We start from the raw sequence: 27,968 nt of genomic DNA on the forward strand, positions 1-27,968 counted from the left end.
CCATCCTCTGAGAATCCTTCCAAATTTCCCAGTGCCTCCCCCGTCTGTGGTAGGTCCCTGGACTCCACCCTCCACTTCTCACCCCTCTCCCACCTCCCACCTCGACTGGAATGAGCCCCTCCTCCAAGCTCCTTCACATGCCATCACCCCAGTTCAGTTCAGTTCAGTTCAGTTGCTCAGTCGTGTCCGACTCGTTGCCACCCCAGGAACTGCAGCACACCAGGCCTCCTTGTCCATCACCAGCTCCCAGAGTTTACTCAAAGTCATGTCCATTGAGTTAGTGATGCCATCCAACCATCTCATCCACTGTCGTCCCCTTCTCCTCCCACCTTCAATCTTTCCCAGCATCAGGGTCTTTTCCAATGAGTCTGTTCTTCACATCAGGTGGCCAAAGTATTGGAGTTTCAGCTTCAGCATCAGTCCTTCCAATGAATATTCAGAACTGATTTCCTTTAGGATGAACTGGTTGGATCTCCTTGCAGTCCAAGGGACTCTCAAGAGTCTTCTCCAACACCACAGTTTAAAAGCATCAATTTTTTGGCGCTCAGCTTTCTTTATGGTCCAGCTTTCACAACCATACATGACTACTAGAAAAACCATAGCTTTGACTAGATGGACCTTTGTTGGCAAAGTAATGTCTCTGCTTTTCAATATGCTGTCTAGGTTGGTCATAGCTTTTCTTCCAAGGAGCAAGCATCATGTGATCTAATAGTGGGAGGGACAGGAGGGTAGCAGGGCAGGCTTTCTGGCCGAAACCTTGTCCCGACCCTTCCTTCCTGTGTGTCACTGAACATATTACATAATTGCTCTGGACCTCAGCCAGCTCATCCATACAATGGGATCGTGAGAAATCAGGGTTGTTTGGCCTCAGCCCTGTTGACATTCTGGGCCGGGTAATTCTCTCTGAGAGAGCTGTCCTGTGCACTGTAAGAAGTTTAGCAGCATCCCTGGCTTCTACTCAGTAGATGCCAGCAACACTCCACCCAAAGATCACAGCAACCCAAAGGTTTCTGGACAGTGACCAATGCCTCCTGGGGGCATGGATGCCCCCCAGTTGAGAACCACTGCACTCTTGGTTTCTATTATTACCCCCAACACCTTGCTACAGTTTTCTTCTGTTGAAAGGGGCTCAGAAAATATCAACATGAGTTCCTAAAGAATAACCGGGGAGGACTTGCGTGGACAGAGGAGCCTGGCAGGCTACAGTCCATGGGATCATAAAGAGCTGGACATGACTGAGCAACTAAACAACAAGAACAAAAACCCTGGTGGTCCAGTGGTTAAGGCTCCATGCTGCCAGTGCTGGGGGCGTGGGTTCGATCCCTGGTCAGGGAACAAGACCCCCACATGCTGTATGGTGCAGCCAAAAGATTTTTTTTATTAATTGTTAAAAAAAGAACAATTTGGGGATTATCTGCTCTGTTAAGAAAAAGAAGTTGAAAAGCAGATAAGACGCCCTCCTCCCTCCTGCCTCCCACCCCAGTTGGCTGCTGCCCATGCGAGGTGAGCTCACATCCCTGGTCCCCTAGAGACATCCCCTGCCCCTGCCTGAGCGGGCCCCAGGCTGCCGAGGTGGGCCGGGCCTCCCAGGCCCACTTCGTGCTGGGCCTGTTGTGCTTGGCGTGGTCCGCAGGCCTCCACGGCAAAGAGCACATATCCAATTAACCTAGAAAAACAATAGCAGAAAGGGTCAGAGTTATTGTGGAGAAAGAAAAGTGGTGAAAAGAATCTGGCAAACAGGTCCCCGGTGGGTGTGGGTGAATGAGGGAGGCCAAAGAGGCTGGCTGAGCTGGGAGAATCCCCAGAGGTGTGGAGGCGTCCGTGTCCCCCCCCTACAGGGGCCGGGGACAGCTAGCAAAACAAAAACTCGCTCTGTTCCCTGGCCCGTGGGCCTCCCATTCTCCAGTGTGGGGGCAAGAAAAATACAGTGGGATCCAAGTCTCCCTGGGTTCCTCCCGGGCTGGAGCAGAGAGAGCCACAAGATTGGCTCAGAAAGTGCTCAAAGGTTGGGGAGTCCAGTTAGGGGTCAAGGCGGGGGATTCTTTACCTCCTCACTTCCTGGGGAGAGAAGCTCTTCCTATCCCCAAAGCCTGAACCTCAGAAAATCAGAAATTAGAGTAGAGGAAGGTTTTCACTGCCTGCTCTGCTCCACCCTGCCCCTGGGGAGGGTGGTCTCGATTAGTGACCTTCTCATGTTGAGTGCGGATTAAGGGCTGGGCCAGCTTCCCTGATGGCTCACATGATAAAGAGTCTGCCTGCAATGCAGGAAACCGGTTTCGATCCCTGGGTCAGGAAGATCTCCTGGAGAAGGAAATGGCAACCCGCTCCAGTATTCTTGCCTGGAGAATCCCAGGGACAGAAGAGCCGGGCAAGCCCCAGTCCATGGGGTCACAAACAGTCAGACACCGCTAAGCGACTAACATTTAAGGGCCACGCACTGTGCCAAATGCCTTACAAAGTTATCCCATTAAATCCTGACAACTATGCAGTGTGTGTAACTGCTGCTAGTCATCCATTTATTGTACTCAGCAAATATCAATAAGCCGCTAGTCATCCATTTATTCTATTCAGCAAATATCAGTATTTGTTGGGCACCTACTGTGTGCCAGGTTCCATGCTTGGAAGCAGAGATACAACAGTGAGAAGAAAACAGATATGGAGGGTGGGAAGGGGGATGTGAGGAAGGCTCAAGAGGGAGGGGATATACATTATACACTTATGGCTGAGTCGCGTAGTTGTATGGCAGAAACCCACAACAGTGCAAAGCGATTATCCTCCATTTGGGGCTCCCCAGGTGGTGCTAGTGGTAAAGAACCCGCCTGCCAATTCAGGAGACATAAGAGAAGCAGGTTCAATCCCTGGTTGGGAAGATCCCTTGGAAGAGAGCACGGCAATCCACTCTGAGCTTGTTAGATACGCAGTTCTCAGGTTCTGCCAAAGAAGCATTTGGTAGGTGCCTCACGGAGTTCACATAAGCCCTGTATCATCAGATGTGCTTTTGGCTGCAAGTAATCGATCATCTAGAAGAGGTTTGAACTGTATTTTCTAGAAAGTGCATCGAATTAAATGGTTCCAAGTTTGGTTCACTCAGCCTCAATTATGTCAAACAGAAGGGTGGGGATCCCTGCATCCCCCTGGGCTTTGCTTTGTGGTTGCAAGATGGCTGCTGCAAGTCTAGACATTCTGACTATGTTCAAAGGTAGGAGGAGAGGCAGAAGGAGAAGTTTCTCAAGGGTCTGTCTGTCTCTTATTAAACAGGAAAATCTCTCCCAGAAGCCTCCAGGAGACATGCACTTACTTCTCATTGGCCGGAGTCAGGGCATCAGTCCACCTGGAAACCAATCACTGGCAAAGGGGAATGATTTACATCAATAACAGTTGTCCTCCTGGGACTGGGGACGGAGCATCTCTCCCTTGAGCTCACTGCCATCTGCTCTGTGCTGGAACAAAGTGGGAGTTCGCTCAGTCAGGAGGAAGGGAGGACAGCAGTCTCTCTGTTGCAGGTCCTAGCATCAGCTTTTACATGTGATCTTCAAATAAAATTGTACCCAAGTCACAGAGCGATACCACCAGAACTGAAGGCAGAAGAGACCATAGAAAATCATTAAACTTGGGTCCCACTATCAGACCACATGAATTACTTATTTAAAATGCATCCCACCATCTCTGTCTCTGCCTAGTCCTGTTAGGTTGCCCTGCGTGTGTGTGTGTGTGTGTGTGTGTGTGTTTTAAAATCTAACCTCGTAAAAGTGACTTCGATTTTGGTAACTCCATTTGGGGCTTTATCTTTTCTTTCTCTCTCTCTTTTTTTCTTTACAACTTTTCACTACAGAGAGAACTAGTTCAGGCTTCTTTTGATCTCTAGGAGTCCCTGCTTGATCCTCGAAACAGCCCTGCAAGGTGGGATTTACCGTCCCCATCACATAGATGAGAACACTGAGACCCAAGAGCACAAAGACTCCCTTGCTCAGTCTGGCTTCTCCAGCTCTCCTCCCCACCCTCTCAGGGAGTGGACCCTCACCCTGACAGGGTTGGCTGACAGGACCAAGATGGTGCCAAGAATCGCCCTCCTCACTTACAGGAGACCCCTAGGGTGTTTTCCCCCCCACCACTGTGTTCTTAAAGTTAGAGCCTCCAAGGGTCACAGCTATGAAAACTCTTCTTTATTAGGTGCTTGGCGCGCCCTCGTGTGTCTCTATGGTGTAATAACACTGTAGGAGGTTCAAACAGTACATCTTTAAAAATTGCAACAATAGTTATAATGACTGCTGTGCCGAGCAGTGTACCAGTGATTTAAATGCACCATAAGTTTTACCTGACTATGGTAAAAGGAAAAAAATTTGTTCGATACAAAAAGATAGACAGTGAAAAGTTATCTGCCTCTCACTCCCATCCTCCATGATGTAAAAAAGTGCCCCCCTCATGTTGTGTGACAGTGCAGTCTGCCCAGCTTTGCACTGGAGCCCTGATGTGCAAATGTACCTGTGGGAAAATTCTTAGACATACAATTGCGTGTGTATGTGGTCCTTCTCGGGCTTCCCTGATGGCTCAAGAGTAAAGAATCCACCTGCGATGCAGGAGCTGCAGGATACGAAGCTTTGATCCCTGGGTCTGGAAGATCCCCTGCAGGAGGGCATGGCAAACCACTCCAGTGTTCTTGCCTGGAGAATCCCATGAACAGAGGAGCCTGGTAGGCTACAGTCCACGGGGTCACAAAGAGTCGGACACGACTGAAGCAACCTAGCACGCAGACACACTCGTGGTCCTTCCCGGGGCGATTTGCACCGCTTTGAATCGGCACTGGCACCAGGTGCGGAGACAGGCATTTTCCCTATTATTTCCTTCACTTGACAAACTACTCCTGAGCACCTACTGGATGTATGGCTTTGTGTTGCTGCTGCTGCTAAGTCACTTCAGTCATGTCCGACTCTGTGCAACGCCACAGACGGCAGCCCACCAGGCTCCCCCGCCCCTGGGATTCTCCAGGCAAGAACACTGAAGTGGGTTGCCATTTCCTTCTCCAATGCATGACAGTGAAACGTGAAAGGGAAGTCGCTCAGTCATGTCTGACTCTTCGCAACCCCATGGACTGCAGCCTCCCAGGCTCCTCCTTCCATGGGATTTTCCAGGCAAGAGTACTGGAGTGGGGTGCCATGGCCTTCTCCAATGGCTTTGCGTTAAGTCCCATGAAAAACTCCAGGCTGACTCGGACTCACTGAGTCACATGGGCATAATCTAAAGGCTCTCCCAGGGCAGAGAGCCTGCTGCCTACCCCGCCTCAATCGATGGCCTTGGTCAACTGCCTGGGGATGGCACAACCTGTGCCCTGCACCTCCAGAAGCTCCCTCCTGAAATGTGATCCAATAAGCAGCCTCACAGAGCAGTCAGTGAAACCTTATGGGAAAGTTCATGGGGTCCAGACCCAGCTCTGACATCCCAGTGTGCGACATCAGGCAAGCTTCGTGTCCTTGCTGACACTTGCATTTCCTTACTGATAAAATATGGATAATAATACTTAACTTGGTTCAGGGTAGGGGGGCGGTTGTCAGGGAAATCCACGTGCTTCAGAAATACTTGTTTTTAAAAAAAAATAATTTTATTTATCTATTTTTGCCTGTGTGGGCTTCTTATTGTGGTGGCTTCTCGTTGCAGAGCATTGGCTGTGGGGTGCATGGACTTCAACAGTTCTGGCCACAGGCTCAGTAGTAGCGGCTCCCGGGTTCTGGAACACAGGTTCAGTAGTTGTGGCACACGGGCTCAGTTGCTCCGTGGCATGTGGGATCTTCCTGACCAGGGATTGAACCATGTCTCCTGCATTGGCAGGTGAATTCTTTACCACTTGAGCCACCAGGGAAGCCCAGAAATACTCGCTGAATGAATGAATTGATGAAATTCTTGCTGTGAGTTATGCTAAGGAGACGTTTAAGATTGGGCATGTCTCAGATTAAATGCTTAATCCTTTCCCCTCCTGGGAGACAGTTGCTCCTCTTTCTGTATCAGTCAGGTCTCTTGATTGCAAGGGAAGAAAAAAAAAATAAGGTGAACGGGTTTAAAAGAACAAAAGGAGATTCATGAGTGGGTCTGAATTTGGATGTGAGATGCTCAAACAATGTCATTAGAAATCTATTTCTCTCCTTATCGTCACCCTGCCACGTTATGTCTTGGCCTCATCCTCAACCAGGCTCTCCTTGCTGGCGGCTCCTTACCTACAGAAAAGTCAGAGTGATGTGGGGGAACCACCTGGAAGTTTGCCCTGAGTCTCCTGGACACACCCAGGCCTCCAACAGTTTACAAATTTCAGATAGTGGCCGCTCAGCCTTCATAGAAATGGATTACTTCGAGCAACAGCAGGAAGTGGCTCAAGTGGGTCAAAGGTGTGGATTTTCCCCAGGACTGGTTCTGAACCCCACAGAAGCCTGAGATCACTTGGGTTCTCAGTGGCAGGACCACCTGGAAAGGTGAGAGATCCAAGGGCAGGGACTGGACCACGGAACGCCAAGGATCTGCCTCCAAGGAAGTGCATTCACAGGCGGGGGAATGGCCAAGAAACCCCAAGCACGCACACACGCACACCCCACTGCAAACCACTGCCAACACCCGCTGAGTCCAGAAGGCACAACACCGTGTCCTAAGAGTGCCAGCCAGGTAAGGCCTTTTTTGCCTCTCGCATCTTTGGTGTCTGGTGGAGGTGGGGAAGGGGAAGATGTAACATGAATGAAATTGGGAATTTTGACATGACATGTTAATTACTGATTTTAGACTGTCACTTAGCATCCCAGGTGGCACTAGAGTGGTTAGGAATCTGCCTGCTAATGCAGGAGAGAGACACAAGAGACACGGGTCTGATTCCTGGGTCAGAAAGGTCCCCTGGAGTAGGAAATGGGAACCCACTTCAGTATTCTTGCCTGGAAAATTCCATGGGTAGAGGAGCCTGGCAGGCTACGGTCCATGAGGTGGCAAAGAGTCGGACATGACTGAATGACTGAGCACACACAGACCATTACACTTGGAAATAACTGGAAGGTGTTTTATTGTTCTTATATTGTTATTTATCATTATCTAAGGGTGAGCGGAAAAGCTGTGGAGTCTGTGGGATAGATCACACGAGGCCAGGTAAAGAACCTTCCCACTCATTGTGTTTGAGTGCCTGGCGGGAGAGGAAATAGGGTTGGTGATTGCACCTGCTGGCTTCCTCACTTTCAACGTACGCGAATGTGTCTGCCCCAGGAGCAAGTTCAAAGAGACAGTGATGGCAGGCAGGATCACTATATGGAATGGAGCTTCAGATCAGGTATGAGAGAGGGTGACTCTGGAAGGCTGGAAGTCGCAGGTGCTAACATGGGGGTCACATTGTAAATATCTTCAGAAACGGAGCCACAATGGCATTCGAGAATTTAGAATGGCCGTTGGTACTTTTATGGGCTTCCCAGGCGGTCAGTGGTAATGAATCCGCCCGCCTGCCAAAGCTGGAGATGTAGGTTTGACTCCTGTTTGGGGAAGATCCCCTGGAGAAGGCAACAGCAGCTCACTCCAGTACTCTTGCCTGGGAAATTCCATGGACAGAGGAGGCTGGCGGGCTACAGTCCATAGGGTTGCAAAGAATTGGACATGACTGAGCATGCACATTGGTGCTTTAAATGCTGTTCAGATCTGGAGATATTGGTAAGGAGGGCAGTGAAGAGTTGATTTGGAGCAAAAATTCTACCTCCTGCCAAGAGCTACCTGAACTGGTTCCAAGTGTCAAGGATGTAGTGAGCACTTATTTTGTGCCCAGCGTTGTGCCAGATGTATTTCAGGGAGAAGGCAGTGAAAGCTGGCGTCCAAAGGCAGGACGGCTGCCAAATTCCCCCCACCTCGGGAGTTGACATCTGATTGAGCGATGACCTCAGAGCGAGCTTTCTGGATCGTATCTCAGTGACCACCGACCTCGCCTGTCAAACCTGGAGATGTAGGATGGCATCGGATCCCAAATCTGGAAGAACTTAGCAACTTCACAGTGCCAGATCCAGGGGGAAAATATGCTCACAGAGAAACCAGAAAAGCAGAGGATGGTGGGGGGAAGAAGGAAAATGAGAACACTCTGTTTCCACTGGCAAAAATCAGTCTTTGCCAGGAAAACTGGAATGCTGACTTGGTATGCACATAATTTGATTTTCTATACTTTTCGATGTAAAGGAAAAGCCAGACAGTGAAACTGCTGATACAGTTTTTAACACCGGTGAAGGCAATATGTACATAAACTCAGCCTCATGTCAATGCCCGATGGTCTACAAAGGTATATGCCAGCTCGTTTTAGATAGAGTACAGTCTAAGTGATGTGGAGGTGTCTATCAGAGTGTTGTCTGTCTCCATTTTAAACTAGCTATCGTCATAAGTAACAGGTTCAGTGACCATACACCAACATGTGGTTAGTAACTGGCAGGGCCTGTGCAGTTTTATTTTTGAACTTTAGATTTTTCAGTGCTTTGAGATTTTCCTAATGTAAAAATTTATTTTTCAATGATTTTTTTTTAAACCTAACTAGTCCCTTCATTGGAGGAGGCAATGGCACCCCACTCCAGTACTCTTGCCTGGAAAAATCCCACGGACAGAGGAGCCTGGTGGGCTGCAGTCCATGGGGTCGCAAAGAGTCGGACACGACTGAGCGACTTCATTTTCACTTTTCATTTTCATGCATTGCAGAAGGAAATGGCAACCCACTCCAGAATTCTTGACTGGAGAATCCCAGGGATGGGGGAGCCTGGTGGGCTGCCGTCTATGGGGTCACAGAGTCGGACACGACTGAAGCGACTTAGCAGCAGCAGCAGCAGCAGTCCCTTCATTATTGAAACAAGACATGCGTACCTGAACTTACATGAATATATTGAAGACATGGAGCTTAAAAGGCTCAAATCAGAGAGTAGCTATCTTTCCAACACTCCCAGGCCCCACATCCGTGAGATAACAACTGTTAAAATTTTGTCTCCTTCCTTCCCTTCGTCCCTGCCCACCTTCCTTCCTTTAAGGTTGTTACCATAAAACTATACCAGGGATGAAATGCTAGGTGGCTCCGCAGCCAACTGTGGGTTAAAAGCCACATCTGCAGAGAATGGCTGCTACCCTTTGCCACCTGCTGGCTAGACTTCAGAGTGCAAGTGTGAAAACTGCCCAAATTTCAAAAGCTGGTACTGACTCAAAAAAGTTAAAAGCAATGGTTGGGCCAAATAGAATACACTTTAGGACCTGTTTTTAGAGCACTGAGACCTCTTCTTTAAAAAAAGAAACACAGAGTGCTTTTCTTAAATTATCAGTCCTAGACAATGTCTGGTGATGAGAGAGATGAGGAATTTTGGTCATCTGCATTCCTTCCACTGCTGCTTTCTTTCCTTTTACTCCCTTGTTTTTATTAGTGATATTATTGCTTATATTATTATTCTACCAGTGTGACCTTTATGACTTTAAATATTTATACTCCATTAAAAAATTTATATCAACTTTTTATAACACCTATGATATAAGAGGAAGAAAGCATTTTTCTTTAAGTCTCTGGTACTAACAAATACCCTTTATTCTGTATCTGCCACACTCTAGGCACTTTACATTCACTTATCCATCGCTCATTCATTCATTCATTCCTTCATTCATTCATGTGATAAATACTGAGTGTCCACTTATGAGTTGTTCTAGACACGAAGTACAGAGGTAAGCAGTCAAAATACCCTGCCTTTGTGGCACATATATTCTCACAGGGCATATGGATAATAAACGAACAAATAAATGAGCTACAGTCTGTTGGAGACTGGAAAGGGCCAAGGAGAAGCGAGGATGTAGGGAAGGGAGAATGTGAAGTGTCAGTGTGTGCGTGTCCGTGTGAGTGTGCAAGTTTAGCTGTGTGTACACACGTGTGGTGTGCGTGTGCATTTGCACATGCGAGTGTGCAATTTTAGCTGTGGTAGCCAGCGAAGGCCTTCCGGAGAAGGCAGCTTTGGAATAACAGATGGAAGGAAGCAAGGAGTTGAGCAGTCCAGGTATCTGTTGTGTGCACGTTCCTACCACAGGGCACAGAGGAGCCAAGAATGGAAGGCGGGGTTGGTCAGATGAGTTGGAAGCGATGGAAAAAAGATGAGGTCTGAGAGGAAAGGGTGGGCACCGCACAGAGGGCCTGGGAGGTGGTGGTCAGCGCTCTGCTGAGTAAGAGGAGGAATCGTGGGGCGATTGGATCAGAAGGGTGGCATGGACTGACAGGTTTAGAAAGGTTCCTTCTGGCCACTGCGTGGAGGACAGACGAGAAGGCAGGAACAGAAGGTAGAAGGCCGGTGTTGCACTATTGCAATCTTCCTGGTGAGAGGTGGGGGTGAGGTGGCGATGGTGATGGAGGAGGTGATCAGAAAGATGGGATTCTGTCAGGAGGCACTGACAGACTGGATGTGACAGAGAAAAAGAGGAGTCAAGGATGCCTCCAAGGTCTTAATCTGAACAATTCGAAGGATGAAGTTGCCGTTTATCTCTCTTCCTAAGTTGCTTCATCTGTCATCAGAAATAAGAGGTTAGATGGATGTACACCAAGGTGTTAGTGATTTGGGGCTTCCTAGGTGGCGCTAGTGGTAAAGAACCCACCTGCCAATGCAAGAGACATAAGAGGCACAGGTTCAATCCCTGGGTGGGCACGATCCCCTGAAAGAGGGCATGGCAACCCACTCCAGTATCCTTGCCTGGAGAATCCCCATGGACAGAGGAGCCTGGCAGGCTACAGTCCGTAGGGTCGCAGAGAGTCAGACACGACTGACGTGACCACGCCTGGACACACATTAGTGATTATGTTTTAGTAGTAGGGCTTGGGTGGGTTTTATTTTTCTTGATGTTTCAGTATTTTGTATTTGTGCAAGCAAAGACTGTATTACTATTATTACTGCCGTCATTATTATTTTTTTATTTTAGGGCTTTCAGTCATGACAATTGTATACCCTGTGGGTGAGGTTAAAAGCACTTACTATCTGGGTGGATTCTGTATTAGTCACTATTTGCTGTGTGATAATCAATTCCATAATCACAAGTTAGCACTCACTTTCAGACTTGTGAGTTGGCTGGCACAGCCCCACCACAGGCTACAGGTCAGCTTCAGGACTGTACCAGATTTCTCCTTCTGGGGCCCAGACTAGATGGGCTGGGGTACCCTGTTGTTACGGTAGATGTAGAAAGTTCCCCAAGGAGAGAGAGGAGACACCCACTGCCTCTTAATGTCAAGGCTGGGAACTGATACCTTGTAGCTTCAGCCCACATCCTATTGGCCAGAGCAAGTCACATGGCCAAAGTCAACATCCATGGTAGTTTCCAGAGCTTGGCTGCTGTGAATAATACTACAGTGAACCTGGTATGCAGATAACTCTTTGGGATACTGATTTCAGTTTCTTCAAACATGTACCTAGGAGTGGGTGCTCACGCGATAGATCTCCTTTCAACTTTCTGAGAATCCACCACACTGATTTCTATCGTGGCTGCAACAGTTTGCAATCCTCACCAATGGAGCAGGTTCCCTTTCCTCTACATGCTCGCTGACGTTTGTCATCTCTTCTTTTTTATTATGCTCATCCTCACCCGTGTGGTCTTATTGTGGTTTTGATAGTGGTTTTGCCATGTACCTGTTGGCCATTTGTATGTGTTTGGAAGAAAATGTCTATTCAGGTCCAGAACCCAGTTTTAAATTCGATTATGTGCTTTTTTGCTATTGAGTTCCTTATATACTTTGGAGATTAACTCCTTATCAGATTTAGAGTTTGCAGGTATTTTCTTCCATTCTGTCCGTTGCCCTTTCCACTCACTGAGCATTTCCTTTGCTGTGTCGGAGCATTTGGAGGGTGAGTGTGAGGCTTTGAGTTCCTGGGCTTCCAGTGAAACCTGCTTGTCAGGCTGGCTGACATGTGCATTTTCTGCCCACGTGCAGCAGGTGTGTACATTAATCCAGTATCAACATGGCTAATCTATAAGACGGTGTTTGCAGGGATTCATCCTAAGGCTGGGATGTGGGATCTAGATTCGACAAGAAGGACAATGAAGCCCATGAACCTCTTGATGGGTTCTGGAAGAGCACTGGAGTCAGGGATCAGCATTTAGAGATCAGAGATGTCAGTGAGGTCAGAGAGTTATTGCCAGGGGGAGCATTCAAGCACTAGGAGAAGTGTTAGCACATGGTGGCCAGGAAGTGGGATGTTTGATATAAAACATTAAGACTGAGTAGGGCTTGAGGCTGACCAGGTTTGGGGTGGAACAGGAGGCTGATGGAATGGCAGGTACAGGGACCCAGAGAGGCCACGCTGAGGTGTCATCCAAGAGAACGCTAGAGCTGGAGAGGATCAGTCATCTTCCTTGTAAGCCTTGGTTTCCTTATCCACAAAGGAGGAGTGGAGATTCCCCTCCCAAGTCTCATGACCCATGACCTCAGGCACGGGCTGTGATGGGTTTCACTTCTTGTCCCATGAATGAGCAGCCCCTCAAAGCATCAGGGAGATAGAGGGTGGATGTACACAGCCTTCTCCTCTGCTGGAGGACCCATCCCCTCATCCCTCCAGTCCTCCTTGAAGGTCACTTGCTGTGGGGACCTTGCTCTTGTCTCCATGGTTCCAGGCTGACACTGCCAATGCTCCTCTCCAGCAGGGTCTGATTAGGGAGTAACTGAGGCACCCTGTCTCTTTCTTGGTGCTTAAGCTTTCCTTGATCGTTTCACTCTAGTGCTACACCAACCAAAGACTGGGAAGCATTAGTGCCCATGGCATTGGAAATGGTTTTCGGTGGTTCACAAACATGTAAATGTGCTGAATCACACCACTGTTCTTTCAATCCAGACACAGTCTTAGGATGGTGCTACTATGTCATGAACACCTCTCTCACTTGCTAAGCCCCCCTTTTCAACACAGAGGAGGCCTTAAGCTCAAAGCCATCGGTTGTTGACAGTATTGCAAAAGAATCAAATCCAGTGGAACCGGATTATTTCCATAGTATTTTTGTGGTTTCTATTTCTGTAACTGACATTCTTTTTTTTTTTGTATTCACCAACATCACCCACAAAGGGTATTTTATACCATTAAGTCTGATCATGCCATACCATTGTCAAAGTTCTCCAGTGGCTCCTCAGAACACTTAGAAAGTCGGAAACTTGTTTTCTGGAAGTTCCTTCATGATCTAACCCCTGCTGACCTCTTCCTCATCTTCTGCCATCACTCTACCCTTCACTCACTCCTCCTTCGCATTCCTCCAAGACGGAATCTCAGTCTGACCTCAGGGCCTTTGCACATGCAATGCATCCCCTGCCTGATCTATGAGTTTATGACCCTGATCAAAACAGAGGAGAACCCACCCTAAGACTGGAAAAGTATCCCCTTAGGCTGAGAGGAAAGGAGAACTCAGAAGGTTGGGGGCTCCTGCAGAGAAAATTAGGTCTGAAGGAGTCAAAACAACAGCTGTAAGCAATGGTGGCTGGGTAAATGCTGCTAGTGGACTGGTAATAGTTGCTCTTTAGGGGAAAAAAACAATGTGTGTATGTAAATTTTACTGGGATAAAGGATGTACTGTTGCACAAACCTGACAAATTTACAAATAATAATAAACACTTCATTGTAAATACTCTTTGTTGTAAACTCCAGCTAGCTAATTCTCTCAGAAATGTTTTCACTGATTTTCCTGTCAAACTCTGGATTCCAAAACCAACTGTCACTGCAATTTAGCCATGATTTCACAAAATCAGACCATGAAGAAATGCGTGGCAGCAACACGGCTCGGTAAGGAAGGTGCTCACACCGCCGAAGCATGTGTGCAGCTGTGACACGAATTCCAGGTGAAATGTTTGCTCATGTGAACGAGTAAGATGGAAGGAAAACAAGGAAGGTGTGTGTTCAGACTCCTTCACTGGTGACATGAGTCACCTGTTGGCTGAACTGGATAATAATCCCTCCATTTTTTTGTGCCATTCACAATGTATCGACTACAGACACGACAAAGTGTTAAGTTTAATTTACATTATTAACATTTTATCAATCACATTGTTGAGACTGGAAAATCAACAAAACAATACATCAAGCCCTGATCTGTCATGTTCCTCAGTCTCTCTGATGCAAAGACACTCCCTGCAGACGTTTCAAGTGACCAGCATGACATCACTGAATGCAGAATCGGCAAGGGGTGGGCAGTGCCCCTCCCCCATGCTCCTCTTGTGATACAATAGCTGTAAATCACCTTAAGAGCACAGACAAAAGCAAAATGCAGTAAAATGAGGAAGTGATGAGCTTAGAGTATAATTACCTTGGTTTTTAAGATAATTTATTTAAGTATAAATTTAAATAATTTAATTTTTTAGCAACTGTGTTTAATAATGAGCTTGCAAGAGTCTGAAAATTTAACAATCAGCTTTCACAAGCCAGCATAAGCCAGCTCCAGTGCTCTAAAGGAAGTATCTAGAAATGGGAGGAGAGGAGGACTCGGGAAGGGCCAGAGTCCTGTGGGGTGGAGCTATTTGCTCTGTCCCATTTGACTCGACCCTTGTGGCCTGGGGCAGTGGGGAGTGACCCTTTACAATGTCCCAAAGGTAGGGACCTAGGTATTGAGGGTAAAGAGAAATCCCATTCACCCTGACCAGCTGAATGGGACTAGTTGAAGACACTCCTGATGGGAGACAGAGATTAAATACACCCTTAGGGGGAAAGTCAACTCCATTCTACAGAGGTGGAAACTGAGGCTTGAGGGAGTTGTTACTTATTCAAGATCAGTAGCTGCCGAGAGGTGGAGGCCACACCTACAACCGTGTTTGTTAGCTTTCAGACCTGTCTCCTTTCTGCAAAGTCCTCCTGTGCCATCCTGGAAACTGCTCTTGGAGCGCATGACCCGCATTGTGATGGCCCTTGGATTTTAGGGCACACAACTCTGGAATTCTTCACCTTTCCCCTAATTAAAACTTATCTCCCCCAAAGGGATGACTAGCAACTTGAAAGCAGGGCCCATGCTGATTATCTGTGGTATTGCCAGCATTTAAAATTCTGACTCATTGGCTTCTGAAGATATCTTAAGAACCACCTGGTTCAGATCCCCCATTGTACATACAAGGGAAGCTGAGGCCCACAGTCAGACAGCAAGAACACCTACAGTCAGGGCTAGAACTCAAGCCTCCTACCAACCATCTGAGTCTCTGGTGAATGACAAGTGTTCTGGGCAAGGGAATTGGAGGGGTTGACAAAATGAGATCTGAGTACCAAAAAGCAGGTGTTCCCCCACAAAAGTCCCAGCCAGATGGAGAAAGAGAGCAGATAATATGGTATACTTTGCTGGATTTAGGGGTGATTCCAGGAGTGACTTCCTGCCAGGGTGGTACCTTTGAGATTCTTTGAGAAAGCCCACAGAGCAGCAGAGTCACCGTGAGATGCTCTCATCATGTCATTACTGCAGAGATGTGCGGAGTCAGTGGGGAAACTGAGGCAGGAAGGCAGAGCCTCAGGAACCCTCTGAGCCTGAGACTCAAAATGAAGACTGCAGCTCTCAGACTTTCATCCCTCTTCCCCCAGCAAAACAGACCTCTTCTGGAGCAGGGGCGAGTCTTGAAGGGCCATCTAGCCCTTGTGTTCTGGGGCCCAGGCAAGCAGGAAGCTGAAGACTAGAGCCACGGTTCCAGCACCTTCCAGATGGACCCCCTCAGGAGGCTGCAGAGACCTCGATACGACTGTACTGGACGCCAGCTGAGCTCTGCCTGTGGCCAAAGCTCAGGGGGAACCTGGAGCGCAGAGAGCAGGTGGGGCCGGAGGTTGGCAGGGCCTGGCGGCCTTCCCTGGCGGTGATGGGAGTGGATCATGCTTGGGGTCCCCATCCCTTCTCCTCCCCACTCCTACCTGAGCCTTCCTGCTTTCTGCCTTAATATACCTTTTCTCTGAACGGCCCAGCTGTTCCCCCTGGTCTTCCTGGGTCCACCTGTGCCCTCTACAGCCAGATACCCCCATCACAGCTGGGGTGACCCTCCTAAACACAAAGACTAGCTCCTGTCCCTCCTGCTGGGAAGTGACATCACGCCCAACCAGCCTCTCCCACATCACCGCCCTCCAGTCCCATTTTCCCCATCCCACTCAAGGAGAAGAGCTCGTATACAAAGATAGGACAAAAGTCATTGTGTCCAGGCAGTAAGAACAACAGGAAGAGAAGAAAAACACTCTTCGGCAAAGGCAAAGTGTAAGGACTAAATCCCGAAGCAAAGTGCTCACGGTCTGAGGTCACTCTTCCTCCTTGGCCAGCCCTGACCACCTTACCATTTCTTCTGGAATTGCTGGTCTATGTCTGCCAACGACTGGCCTTTTGTTTCTGGGACAAATAAATAGATGAAGCCCAGGCCGAAGACAGCAGTCAGCCCGTAGAGCAGGAAGGTCCAGGACAAGCCAATGGCACCTGGGACAACAGGGTGGAATGTGGGCAGAGCTTAGCCTGGGCCAACTGGTTGACCAGTGTTCCAGGTGAAACACTGAAAATCAGTTCACCTTGAACAGATTCTCCAGATGGTAGCTCTGCAGAATGACCAATACACTGTCAGATAAAAGTACCATAAAGCAGGAGTGGGACTGGTTGTCCCAGAGGCAGGCAAAGGCCCAGGACCCAAATCCACAAAACATCTGGGACTGAACCTGTGTTTCCTGTGTCAGCAGGTGGGTTCTTTACCTCTGAGTCACCTGAGAAGCTTGACCTCCACTTAATGCTTATACCAGCAGAGAGAGAGTGTTGGGCTGGGAGAAGGACTGAGTTCTAGTCTTCTGATTACCTGGCTAGCCTTGGGAAGGATGTATTTCCCAATCTGTGAGATGGGGATGATAGAATATGAAACAATTCTAAGAAGCCCTTCCTCCCCTTGCTTCCTTCCTCCTCTCTCTCCCTTCCTTCCTCTCTTATCTCTCATTCATTCCACATAAAAGGAATGCTTGAAAACTGAGGCACCAGTGAGCAATTTGAATTCCCAAAGACTGGGTGTAGGGGACAGGCATGGTGCATGGGTTCTTCCACCAGCATTTCCCACAGCCCCCAAGGGCTCCTCTTTTGAAGGGGAAACCCTTGGCTGCAGGAAGTGGGAAAAAAAACTGAACTCTCAGAACTGTGCCTTGGGGGTGGAGCCCCCCACCCAGCCACCCATCACCTGGGCCCCGATGACCCCTGGCCTTGGGTCACAAGTATCCTCTGCATCTTGGACACCCCTCCCTGGTGTTCTGGGCCCATATAATTCCCACCCCACCCCACCAGCACTCAGACTGGGTCTGAATGCTAGGTAGGAAGAGATGTCACTCAAACCAGATCTGAGCAGAGCTTCCTGCTGGCAGGTGGGCACGAGCCAGTTTAAGCTGAAAAGTTTAGAATGGAAAGGAAAGGTTGTGGCTCCTGCTGGTCTCAGACACGTTCTCTCTAGGGGTAGGGGTGGGTCGGGGAGGGGACCTTCCCCTCTTCTCTGGCCTGGAGGATTTTACAGTGTGTCTGAGAGTTCTGGATGTTGTCAGGCACTTCTGTGGAGCTTCTGCACAAAATTTTATTTGGAGAATTGTTCTGCTGCTGCAAATAGGAAAAAAATGCAAACTCCTCTGGCGTAGAGTGGAAACTTTTAGTTACTGGGGGAGAATGGACTTGCCTTGATGGAGGCAGAGAGCAAAGACCCACACTCAGGGCTCCCAATCTCTGTACACCCTACCCGGAGAACAAACTCCGGGTTTGAGAACAAACTCATCCCCCGCCACCAGTCAGGGATGGCTTCCTGGACCGAGGAGAACTGGACACTTCCACTCTATCCCCCCTTCAGCCTCAACTCCCAGGTTGTCAATAAAGCCAATTCCTCCACTCCCCGCCCCCTGACCCGCCTGCTGCCAACTAATGGGGCCTGGAATGAAGTAGAAATTTCGCAGGTCATATCTTCTGTTGTCTTTGTCTCTCGACCCCTCTCATTCTTTCACTAGCACCTCAGTTTTCCTTCGGGGAACCTTCCCCCAACTCTCAGTCCATGCAGTGGGGTGTCTAACACCCCACCTTGTTTAGACTGGGTATGTGACCCAAGGCCTGGGCATCAGAATATTGCAGCTTTCCAGTGACAGTTCAGTGATGGGCATGTGATCTTGCTGGGCCAATGAGAGTCAGTCCCAGGACATGAGTGAGAGCCATTGGAAAAAACAGGGTCTCCTTCCCAGGAGGCTGCCAAGATGAAGAGCCCTGCTTGTGGTCATCTTTGCAGCCATGCAGTGGGTCTGCCCCAGAATGAAGCTCACAGCACGGAAGGCAGAGCCAAGAGAGTATGAAAGCGGGCCCACAGTTTTGTTGAAGCTTCTGGATCAGTCATGGTTAAAGACAGCTACTACCCTCCTCTTTTCATGACTTAAGACAAAAACATTACCTTTTGCTCATAAACTGGTTTGCATGGGATTTTCTGTCACTTATACCCAGACGATATGGAAGCCTGGGCTCTGTTTGGAGGCAGTTGTTTCTGGGTCTTGGGCCAGGGAATTAGGTTAGAGGACTCACCGATGAGGTCGAGGAAGGAGAGGCTGATGAAGAGGTTGGCGGCCCAGTTGAAGCTGTTGCAGAAGGCAAAGGCCCTCCCTCGGATCTCCACGGGGTAAATCTCACTGAGGACAAGCCAGGTCACTAGAACAGGAGGGCAGACAGGATGCCTAGTAGCTGGGACCCAGGGCCTGGCACCCACAGTCCAGGAGGCAGTCCCCCAACAATGGGACTCAGTGCAGGGTCAGGCCCCTGACACCCATTTCTCCCTGCTGTTTCACCCCTGTGGCCATAAGATTCCCTTTAGAAGGACCAGCGACCTGGGTTTGCCCAGGAAACCAATGGGTTTCCTGGGACCCCAGACTTTCAGTGTCCTAGGCAAACTGGGATGGTTGGTCACCCTATTTATTAAATTCCTTTCCAGCCAACCCTTCTGAGTGAGCCATCCAGGGGCACATTCTGACTTTATGAAGCTTAAAAGATTTTGGGTCTTTATAAGGAAGAAAACATGACAGACACAAATTAGGCTCCTGCTCTTGGAAGAAGTAGCTTCAAAGAAGCAAGGAGCCCTGGAGTCTGAGCTCATTGTTCTCACGGTCAAGCCACCTCTGGTCCTTCTGAGACCCTGACAGTTTCAGTCCCCAGGCTTTCGGCTAGGTAGAAGGCTTCCAAGTTACCTGCAGAAGACTCCCACTTACCGGGTCCAAAGCCAATGGAGAAGGCGCTCACAAAGACCATCATGCAGACCAGCGCGGTCCAGTGCAGCAGGGCGTGCTCGGGGGTGGGAGAAAGGCGTGCAGGGGGAGTGAGGCTTAGGGCTGTAGGGTCCTTGGCTCCGGGAGGAGGCCTGGTCTTCTCAGAGGTTGACAAGACTGGCTGCCTGGGGCTCTGGTCAGTCGTGGGCGGCAGCGGTGGAGCCAAGCCCCTGGGCAGGCCGGAGTCTCCAGGGAACCCTGACAGCCTGGTGGCATTGGGCACAGCCAGGCAAGCTGGGCCAGAGTGCAGGGGCACAGCAAAGCTGACGAGGCCGAGGCCACTGACCGACAGGGCCATGAGGGCACAGCCAGCGAGCAGCAGCGCCCTGCGGCCAGCTCGGTCCACCAGCCCCATGGCCATCAGGGTAGCTGCCACCTTTACCGCACCGAGCCCCACGGAGGCCAGCACAGCGGAGGAGCCTCCCTGGAAGCCGACCGACTGGAAGATGGTGGAGGCGTAGGCGAGCACGTTGGGCTGCCCGGTCAGCTGCTGGAAAAGCACCAGCCCCAGCCCCACGACGGTCCGGACCCGCATGTTGTCCCGGGCCCTGAAGAGGTCCACAAAGGCGTATCTCGGCCTCCCCGGGTCCAGCTTTGTGGCCTCGCCTCCCTGCAGCGGGATGAGGTCCTTGCGGGTTGCAGCCCCGACTGTACCAGCAGGGAGGAAGAGGAGGCTGAGAGACTGCAGGAGAGCGGGCGCAGCGGCCCAGCCAAACATGTGCCTCCATCCCCTGGGGGCGCTGGCCAGTGCATAGTTGAGCGCGTAGGAGAGCAGGACGCCCACGGTGATGCCTGCCTCGTAGAGGGCCACCAACACTCCCCGCTGCCGTGGGCCCGCCAGCTCGGACACGTGGATGCAGCAGGCCATGGAGGAGAGGGAGATGGCAAAACCAGCCACCGAGCGGCCCAGGAGCAGCCAGGCCAGGGAGCCGGCCAGGCCCAGGCTCAGGCTGCCTGCCAACAGCACCAAGTTGCTCCCGAGGATGGCTTGCTTCCGGCCATAGCGGTCGATGAGGCAGCCCCCTACCAGGGAGGCAAGGAGAGCCCCCAGGAGCAGGCTGCCCACCAGAAGCTCCTGCTGTGAGCAGCTCAGCCCGAAATCAAGCTGCAGCGGCAGCAGGGCACCCGATATGACTGCCAGTTCATAGCCAAAGGTCAGGCCACCCAGCAAGGACACCGAGGCACACAGAGGCAGGAGGAGTGAAGGTCGGCCTGAAAAACAAAAGTGATCGGGTGGGTGCAGAATGTGTCCATGCCAGACCATCCAATCGTCCATCCGTCTGTCCCTTTCCATCTGTCCAGCCCTCCATCTCTCCATCTATTCACTCATCTATTTGTGTATCCCTCTATATATCCATCTATTCATTTATTCATCCGTCTATCCATATACCCACACATGCACGCACGCATGCATCCACTTCTTCCTTTATCCTTCATCCATCCCTTCATCCACTTCTTTCTTCATTCATCTCTCCCTCCATCCTTCCTTCCATCCATCTACCCATCCACCCACTCCTTCCCTCACCCACCCACTCCTTCCCTCACCCACCCACTCCTTCCCTCACCCACCCACTCCTTCCCTCACCCACCCACTCCTTCCCTCACCCACCCACTCCTTCCCTCACCCATCCACTCCTTCCCTCACCCACCCACTCCTTCCCTCACCCACCCACTCCTTCCCTCACCCATCCACTCCTTCCCTCATCCATCCACTCCTTCCCTCACCCACCCACTCCTTCCCTCACCCACCCACTCCTTCCCTCACCCACCCACTCCTTCCCTCACCCACCCACTCCTTCCCTCACCCACCCACTCCTTCCCTCATCCATCCACTCCTTCCCTCACCCATCCACTCCTTCCCTCATCCATCCACTCCTTCCCTCACCCACCCACTCCTTCCCTCACCCATCCACTCCTTCCCTCACCCACCCACTCCTTCCCTCACCCACCCACTCCTTCCCTCACCCACCCACTCCTTCCCTCACCCACCCACTCCTTCCCTCACCCACCCACTCCTTCCCTCATCCATCCACTCCTTCCCTCACCCACCCACTCCTTCCCTCACCCACCCACTCCTTCCCTCACCCACCCACTCCTTCCCTCACCCACCCACTCCTTCCCTCACCCACCCACTCCTTCCCTCACCCACCCACTCCTTCCCTCACCCACCCACTCCTTCCCTCACCCATCCACTCCTTCCCTCATCCATCCACTCCATCTGTTCATCCAGTTATTGATCAATTTACCCATCCCTTCATCATCCACTCCTCCGTCCACCCACCTGCTTCATCCACCACATATTCTTCCATTCATTGGTCCACTCATCTACCCCTTAATTCACCCAAACATCCATCCATTTATTGATCCATCTATCCAAAAATATATTCATCCACCCGTCATTGTATTCTATTCACTATTTACCCAGATACACACACACACACCCATCCATCCATTCATTCATCCATCCAACCATTCAAAAAATTATCTGGCATCTACAGCACACTAGGCTGTGTTCTTGGGGCTGGCAATACAGTGGTGTTTTCAAGGACCTGACATTCTAGTAGAAAAAGGCAGATAATAAATGAATAGGTGATAGGTGTCATTAAAAAAAAAAAAAAAGAGCAGGTAATGCCGGGAAAGACTGAAGGCAGGGGGAGAAGGGGACGACAGAGGAAGAGACGGTTGGATGGCATCACCAACACGATGGACATGAGTTTGAGCAAGTTCCAGGAGTTGGTGATGAACAGGGAAGCCTGGCATGCTGCAGACCATGGGGTCGCAAGGAGTCGGACACAACTGAGCGATTGGGCTGAGCTGAAAGGGGGTTGAGAGCGATGGAGGGGTTCTGTTTTAAATAGGGTAGCCAGACAGCTAAGGCATCTCTGAAGAGGGAAAACTGGAGCAGAGATCTGAATGAAGTGAGGGTGGAAGTCATGTCAAGTATGGGAGAAGAACATTCTAGACAAGGGAATAGCAGAAACAAAGGCTCTGAAGCTGGACAGTTTGGGGCATATTTGAAAAATAACTATTAATAGCTAATACTCCTATGGTACTAAGTACCAGGCTCTGTTTTAAGGGCTTTACATGTATTTACTCATTTAATTCTTACAACAACCTTAAAATCTACTATTATTAGCATCATCCTCCAAGGCACAGAGAGGTGAAGAAACTTTTTCATGCTCACACAGCAAGTGGCAAAGTTGATGTGACTAGAGAGTTCAGGCTTTTAATCATGGCCTATTGAGCAAGGAGGCCGGAGTGGCTGGAGATCAGTAAGTGAGAGTAATGGGTGATGAGGTAGGAGAGGTAGGCAGGGGCCAGATCAGGAGGACACTGACAGATTTCACTTTCAGTGGACTCTAGGCACTTTTTTTTTTTTTTAAATCAAACTCTTAAAATGTGGCCAGTGTAACTGAGGAACTGCGGTTTTAGTTTTATTTAATTTTAATTAAGTGTAAAAATAGCCACATGTGGCCAGCAACTACTGTACTGGCAGAGTAGCTAAACAGGTTGCTCTTAATTTTTAATTCACATATTTAAACAAATATTTCTGGAAGCATCTAGAGTAATCCAGACATATCTGCCTCACCCACCCCCTACCCGGGACCTGACAAGAACATTCGTAACATTGTAGTCAGATTTATGGAGTATTTGCTCTGGACCAGGCACTGCTTTGAGCCCTTTTCGTGGACTAGCTCATTTAATTCTCACCACAACTTTATGAGGTGGGCTTTTGTATTGTTTATGAAGGAGTAAACTGATCGCCATGCTCCTCAGGTGGTGCTAATGGTAAAGAATCCGCCTGCCAATGCAGGAGATGCAAGAGACCTGGGTTTGATTGGGAAGGTCCCCTGGAGCAGTGAATGGCAGCCCACTCCAGTATTCTTGCCTGGAGAATCCCCATGGACGGAAGAGCCTGGCGGGCTAAAGTCCATGGGGTCACAAAGAGTAGGACATCGCTGAGCAGCTGAGCACACACATACAAACCGATTATCAGAGACACGAAATGACTTGCCTAAGATGAAGAGTATTAATGGTAAGTAGCTTGTTGAGATTCAAAGCCTGGCAGTCTGGTTCCACAGTCTGTACCCTTAGGTACTCCAGTATAAAACCTTGGCAGAATAAGATTTCACTGTTTTCTCACTTCTGCCTCACCCCATCTATGTTAGGCAATTTTTGTGCAGGGGCGGGGAGAGGACTTTCATGGGTGGAGGAATCACCTCCCCCCACCCAGCTCATTTTTCTCCGCATCACCTCTGCCCCCCAGGAAACAACCCCCTACCATTCCCTGGCTGGCCTAGTCCTTCCTCTTCATGACCATCAACCAACATCCTGGGGACCCAGGTCCTGCCCCTTGTCACCCCCTTCTGCTCCACCTCCCTCAGTTTCTAGAGTTCACTGCCAGAAGGGAAGGTTCGTCCAGGCAGTGAGGCAATGTGAGGCAATCCCATGCAAACACAGAACTTTTCTGCCATGTCCTGGGTTCTTCTGGAGGTGAATGGGCACCCAGCCAAAGGGCCAGGGCCAAAGCTAACCGTCCACAGGTTCCACGGGAAAATGCTGAAGGACAGACTCAGGCCTCAGTGGTAAGAGCAGAACAGCAACAGTAAAGGAAGATCAAACAGTAATACTAACAAGTGTCACTGACAGGGTGTCTCCTCTCTGCAAAGACTCCAGGTGCCTTCTCTCAAGTCACCTTGGTGACAACTCTAGGTGGTATTGCTCTCATTACCCCCACTTGACAGATGGGGAAACTAAGGCTCAGATTCTAAGTGTTCTGTGAGAAACAAAGTGTTCTCACAGCTGGGAAGCAACAGGATCAGGACTCAAACGCTGTCCCATCTGACTCCCAAACCCATGTATTTAAGCTTTCCAAGGCTCCCACCACCTGCTCTATTAAGTCCTAATTCATTAGCATGACCTCCCAGTCCCTGCACGAGCTGGTGGCCCCAGCCTACCTCCTTGGCCGCCTCTCCTCTCCACCCCTACCCCCACCCCTCCGACACACCCTGCAAACACTTGTTTCCAGCACACATCATAGAGTTTCATGCTGCTCTGCCCTCTACACGACCTGGTCCCTCTCTTCCCGACCTCTGTTCCCCAAATGCTCACTCATCTTCCTCAGTCCCAGTTCACCTCCCTGAGGGGCTCTGGTAATACACATTGTGATTTGGCCTCAGTCCCCTGTGCTCTGTGGGGAGCTGCCTTCACCTCTCCTGTCTTCATCTCTCAAGTCTCTGGATCTGGGTGGACTTGACCTCCCCACCTCCAGCCCCCATCACCTAGCTCCAGACGTTGTGTCTGTGACCCAGATCTGACTACCTAGCAGGTTCTCCGGCCTTGGGCAGTGGTGAATGCCACGTGGCTGACCCTGAGCCAGTGAGAGACAGTCCAGCCCAGGGTGGTTGCTAAGGGGTTCTGAGCTGGTAGTTTACCTGCCTGGAGCAGCTGAGGGTCATCTTTCCCTAGCAGGGAATCCTGACTACACTGCCTGAGCTCCTAGATCCACCCATGCCTGAAGCCGTGGATTTTTCCTGGACCAATAAATAAGCACTTTTTTTTTTTTTTCCTGGTCAAGCTAGTTTGACAGAGACTCTAATTCCTGTACATCTTCCTCAACTTTCCAAGTCATATTTTTCTCTTCCAGCCAATTCTGCTTTCTTCTGCATTTGCTTAAGTAATCGTGAAATTGATGTGTTTTCCTTATTAAACAGGACATGATGAGAACAGAGACTTACTGTCTCCGTGTCTCTAGGCCCCAGCCCCACCCTGAAACCTAAGATGGGCCAATTAAAGCTTCTACTGAGTGAATGAAAGATTGAGTCAGGATCCACGGCAGTATCTCTACATCCCATTCCAAGGACTGTGTCAGATACATTTGAACTTAATTTAATGCTCTAGAGCAGCCAGAGAGATCCTATGATAGCCCAAGTCAGGCCACATTATTCTGCCCAGAGCCCTCCAAGGCTCCTCTTTCTCTGTGAAAAAAGCCAAAGTCCTGACAGTGACCTTCAAGGCCCTATAGGACCTGCCTCCTCTCGCTGAGCTCCTGCTGCACCAGCCTCCTTGCGGTTCCTCCTCACTCCATGCCCGTCTCAAGTCAAAGCTTTTTACCAGGTCTCACCTCTGCTGGGAAAGCCTTTCCCTCCATTTCAGCGACCCCACCCCTGCTTCCCTCTGGTCCTGCTCAAGTATCACTTTTTCATGAGGCCTTCCCTGGTGCTCTACTTAAAACTGCAAGTTCCCATGGCATCCAGCGCTTCATATCCCACTTTGCTGCTTGTTTTCCTCCATGGTACTTGTCATCATCTGAAATAACTATACATTTTACATATTTGGGGGGGCTCAACAACCAGAATATCAGCCCTAAAGGGACATGAATTCTTTGTGAGTTCTCAGTTGTCTCCTGATGCTGGGGACAGTTCCTGGCATACAGTGGACACTCAGTAAATACTGGCTGAGTAAACACATGATTGAATGAATGCGTGAATTCAGGACATAGGGGATCCAGACAGAAAGGATTTGGGCTCTTGAGTGTCTTGGTGGATTCAGGGTCTGGAAGTGGCCATGGACAGGAAGTGGAGTAAATCCTGGCCTCCAAATTATGACAGCCCAGCCTGAGTTTAGGTAGTAGATGGTTCAGCAGGTAAACAATCTGCCTGCAATGGAGGAGATACAAGAGACCTGGGTTCGATCCCTGGGTCAGGAAGATCCCCTGGGGGAGGAAATGGCAACCCACTCCATTATTCTTGCCTGGGAAATCCCATGGACAGAGGAGCCTGGTGGGCTACAGTCCATGGGGTCTTAAAAGAGTCGGTCAGGACTGAGCGACTAAACGACTCCCTTTCTATGGATTGTCTGTCTAAATATAGTATGTGAAACTGGCTCACGCTGGATGAAGTCCCTCAGTTCTTGAAAGCAGAGCTTCCCAGGGGAGAGAATCAAGGGGCAGGTGGAGAGGAAAAACCCAGGTCATGGCTGCACGTCACCAGCCGCAAGTCGCAGGGCACCTTCGGTGAATGACTCTAGAGCAGCCTCTCAGCCAGAGGCACAAGGAACTGGATCCCTCCCCGGCCAGAGACCTGCCGTGGCTTCCCTTGCAACTCCAGGGAAAAGCCAGGGGTGAAGCTGACCCATGCAAATATCTTCACCCAGACGGCTGGCTTCCAAGTGTCCTATCAACAGGTGATATAAGTGAGACTGTTGTTGATACTATCAGTCAGCTCACTTCCTTTTCCAGAAGCCATACCTGTAGCAGCTGCCTTAATTCCTGCATTAACCCTGTGTCACAGACACTGGTGCCGTTCCCATTTTACAGCTGAAGCAACTGAGGCACAGAGAAGTAAGGACATTTGCCTAGGGTGAGAGTTTATCAAGTCACAGAGCAGATTCTGAACTTGAGTAATCTGATTCCAGAGTTCCGATGTTGGGTGTGATTTAAAAAAAAAAGAAATCTCACGTTAACGGACCATTTACCATGTGCAAGTGGTATATGGAGTATTTAAGTTCATATTCTCATGTCATTCACATGGCTTCCCTGTGATGGGGTGTTTCCTGGTGACTGTTTTGGAGATGCGGAAACTAAGGTCAGAGAAGTTAACTACCCTGTCCTAGATCAGGATGCACCTGGGAAATGGGAGAATGAGGGCTGGAAACCCCCCACCACCTGTCTTTCTGATCCCCCAAATCTACATACAGGTCCACTGAGTCCCCAACCCCCAAACCAATGTCTGCCAGGTGGATCAATGATTGACCTTTTGAGGCTTCTGAATCCAGAGAGAAAAACACAAACCTTAGTCCCCCGGAGCAACAAAGAAGTTTCCTAATCTTCCCCCGCCCCCCACACCCCGCCCCCACTTTCCTCTATCTCCCGTCTATTAGGCATCTGACAGCAGAGGTTTTTGTCTGTTTTGTGTAGAGCAGCATCCCAAGCCTAGAACAGTGCCTGGAGAGAAGTGCTCAGCGAATCCATGAATGAGTTTGCTCCTTTCGGAGCCTCTTCTTCGTCTGCAGAATAGGAGCAATTTCACTCGTGGGACGCTGCAAGGCTTCAAGCGGTCAGGAGAGGGTAGGGCCCCAGAAAAAACTCCTGGTATCAAGTTAAGGAGCCCTCTCAGGTCACTTTTTTCTGGGCAGAAAGGAGCGTGGAAGGAAGTGGGCCCAAGTCCCTTCCCAGCCCCCAGCCAAGGCCTGCTGTCCCGGCCGCCACCCGAGTGGGCGGTATCTGGTCTGGGAGCGGCAGCGGCGGGCAGAGGGTGCGCGCGCGCAAGGATGGGGTCGCGGGGCTTCCCGGCCCGAAGCACCCCTCTGCCCGCAGCGCCGATCGCGACTTACCCATGGTGACCAGGGCTCCCGAGGCGAGCGGGGAGCGCCGGGGGACTGGGTGTGCATCGCCCCCGCCGAGTCCCTGTCTCGGCAGCCGCAGCCGGACAAACTTTCCGGCCCGCCTCCGTCCCACCCTCCCCGCCTGTCCGCCTGCAGCGCCGCCGCCACGTCGGCCAGCTTAGGGCCCCTGTGCTCAGGGGGCGGGACGGCGGTGCGCTCGGGACGTCGCCAGTCTCGCCCGGCCCGGCTGGGACCCCACCCACCGTCATCCCGGTTGCGGGTGGGGAGCCCACAATTTGTCCTCCTAGAGGAAAGGAGTCAGAATCACTGCGATCCACGCTAGTTTGGCCTCTCCAGCGAGCGTGTGTACATCCGCACTGACACACACCCACTTCAGCCGCTCAGGCTTTCACGGAT

The 27,968-nt window shown here is 50.3% G+C and overlaps 1 protein-coding gene across 4 annotated transcripts; it reads right to left on the bottom strand.

Annotated features, from left to right (window-relative positions):
• Positions 1–1,358: 1,358 nt before the first annotated feature.
• On the bottom strand, positions 1,359–27,889 carry SLC2A10 (solute carrier family 2 member 10). Of its 4 annotated transcripts, none has more exons than XM_086330813.1 (5): positions 19,170–20,683; positions 18,493–18,615; positions 16,257–16,392; positions 3,299–3,440; positions 1,359–1,666 (listed from the first exon to the last, which is right to left on the bottom strand). In XM_086330813.1, exons 1-4 carry the CDS (start codon positions 20,542–20,544, stop codon positions 3,323–3,325), a joined length of 1,752 nt encoding a protein of 583 aa, XP_086186939.1. In that variant the 5' UTR covers positions 20,545–20,683; the 3' UTR covers positions 1,359–1,666; positions 3,299–3,322. The 4 variants fall into 4 exon arrangements, with proteins under 4 accessions (XP_086186939.1, XP_086186940.1, XP_086186938.1 ...); XM_086330814.1 differs by lacking the exons at positions 1,359–1,666; positions 3,299–3,440 and adding exons at positions 13,960–15,730; positions 27,561–27,889 and having other exon boundaries at positions 19,170–20,438; XM_086330812.1 differs by lacking the exons at positions 1,359–1,666; positions 3,299–3,440 and adding an exon at positions 13,960–15,784.
• Positions 27,890–27,968: the final 79 nt, after the last annotated feature.

Source organism: Bos grunniens, chromosome 13 (assembly GCF_055505025.1).
Source record: "Bos grunniens cultivar Pamir isolate PY7600 chromosome 13, Bosgru_T2T1.0, whole genome shotgun sequence".
NCBI classification, from domain to species: Eukaryota; Metazoa; Chordata; class Mammalia; order Artiodactyla; family Bovidae; genus Bos; species Bos grunniens.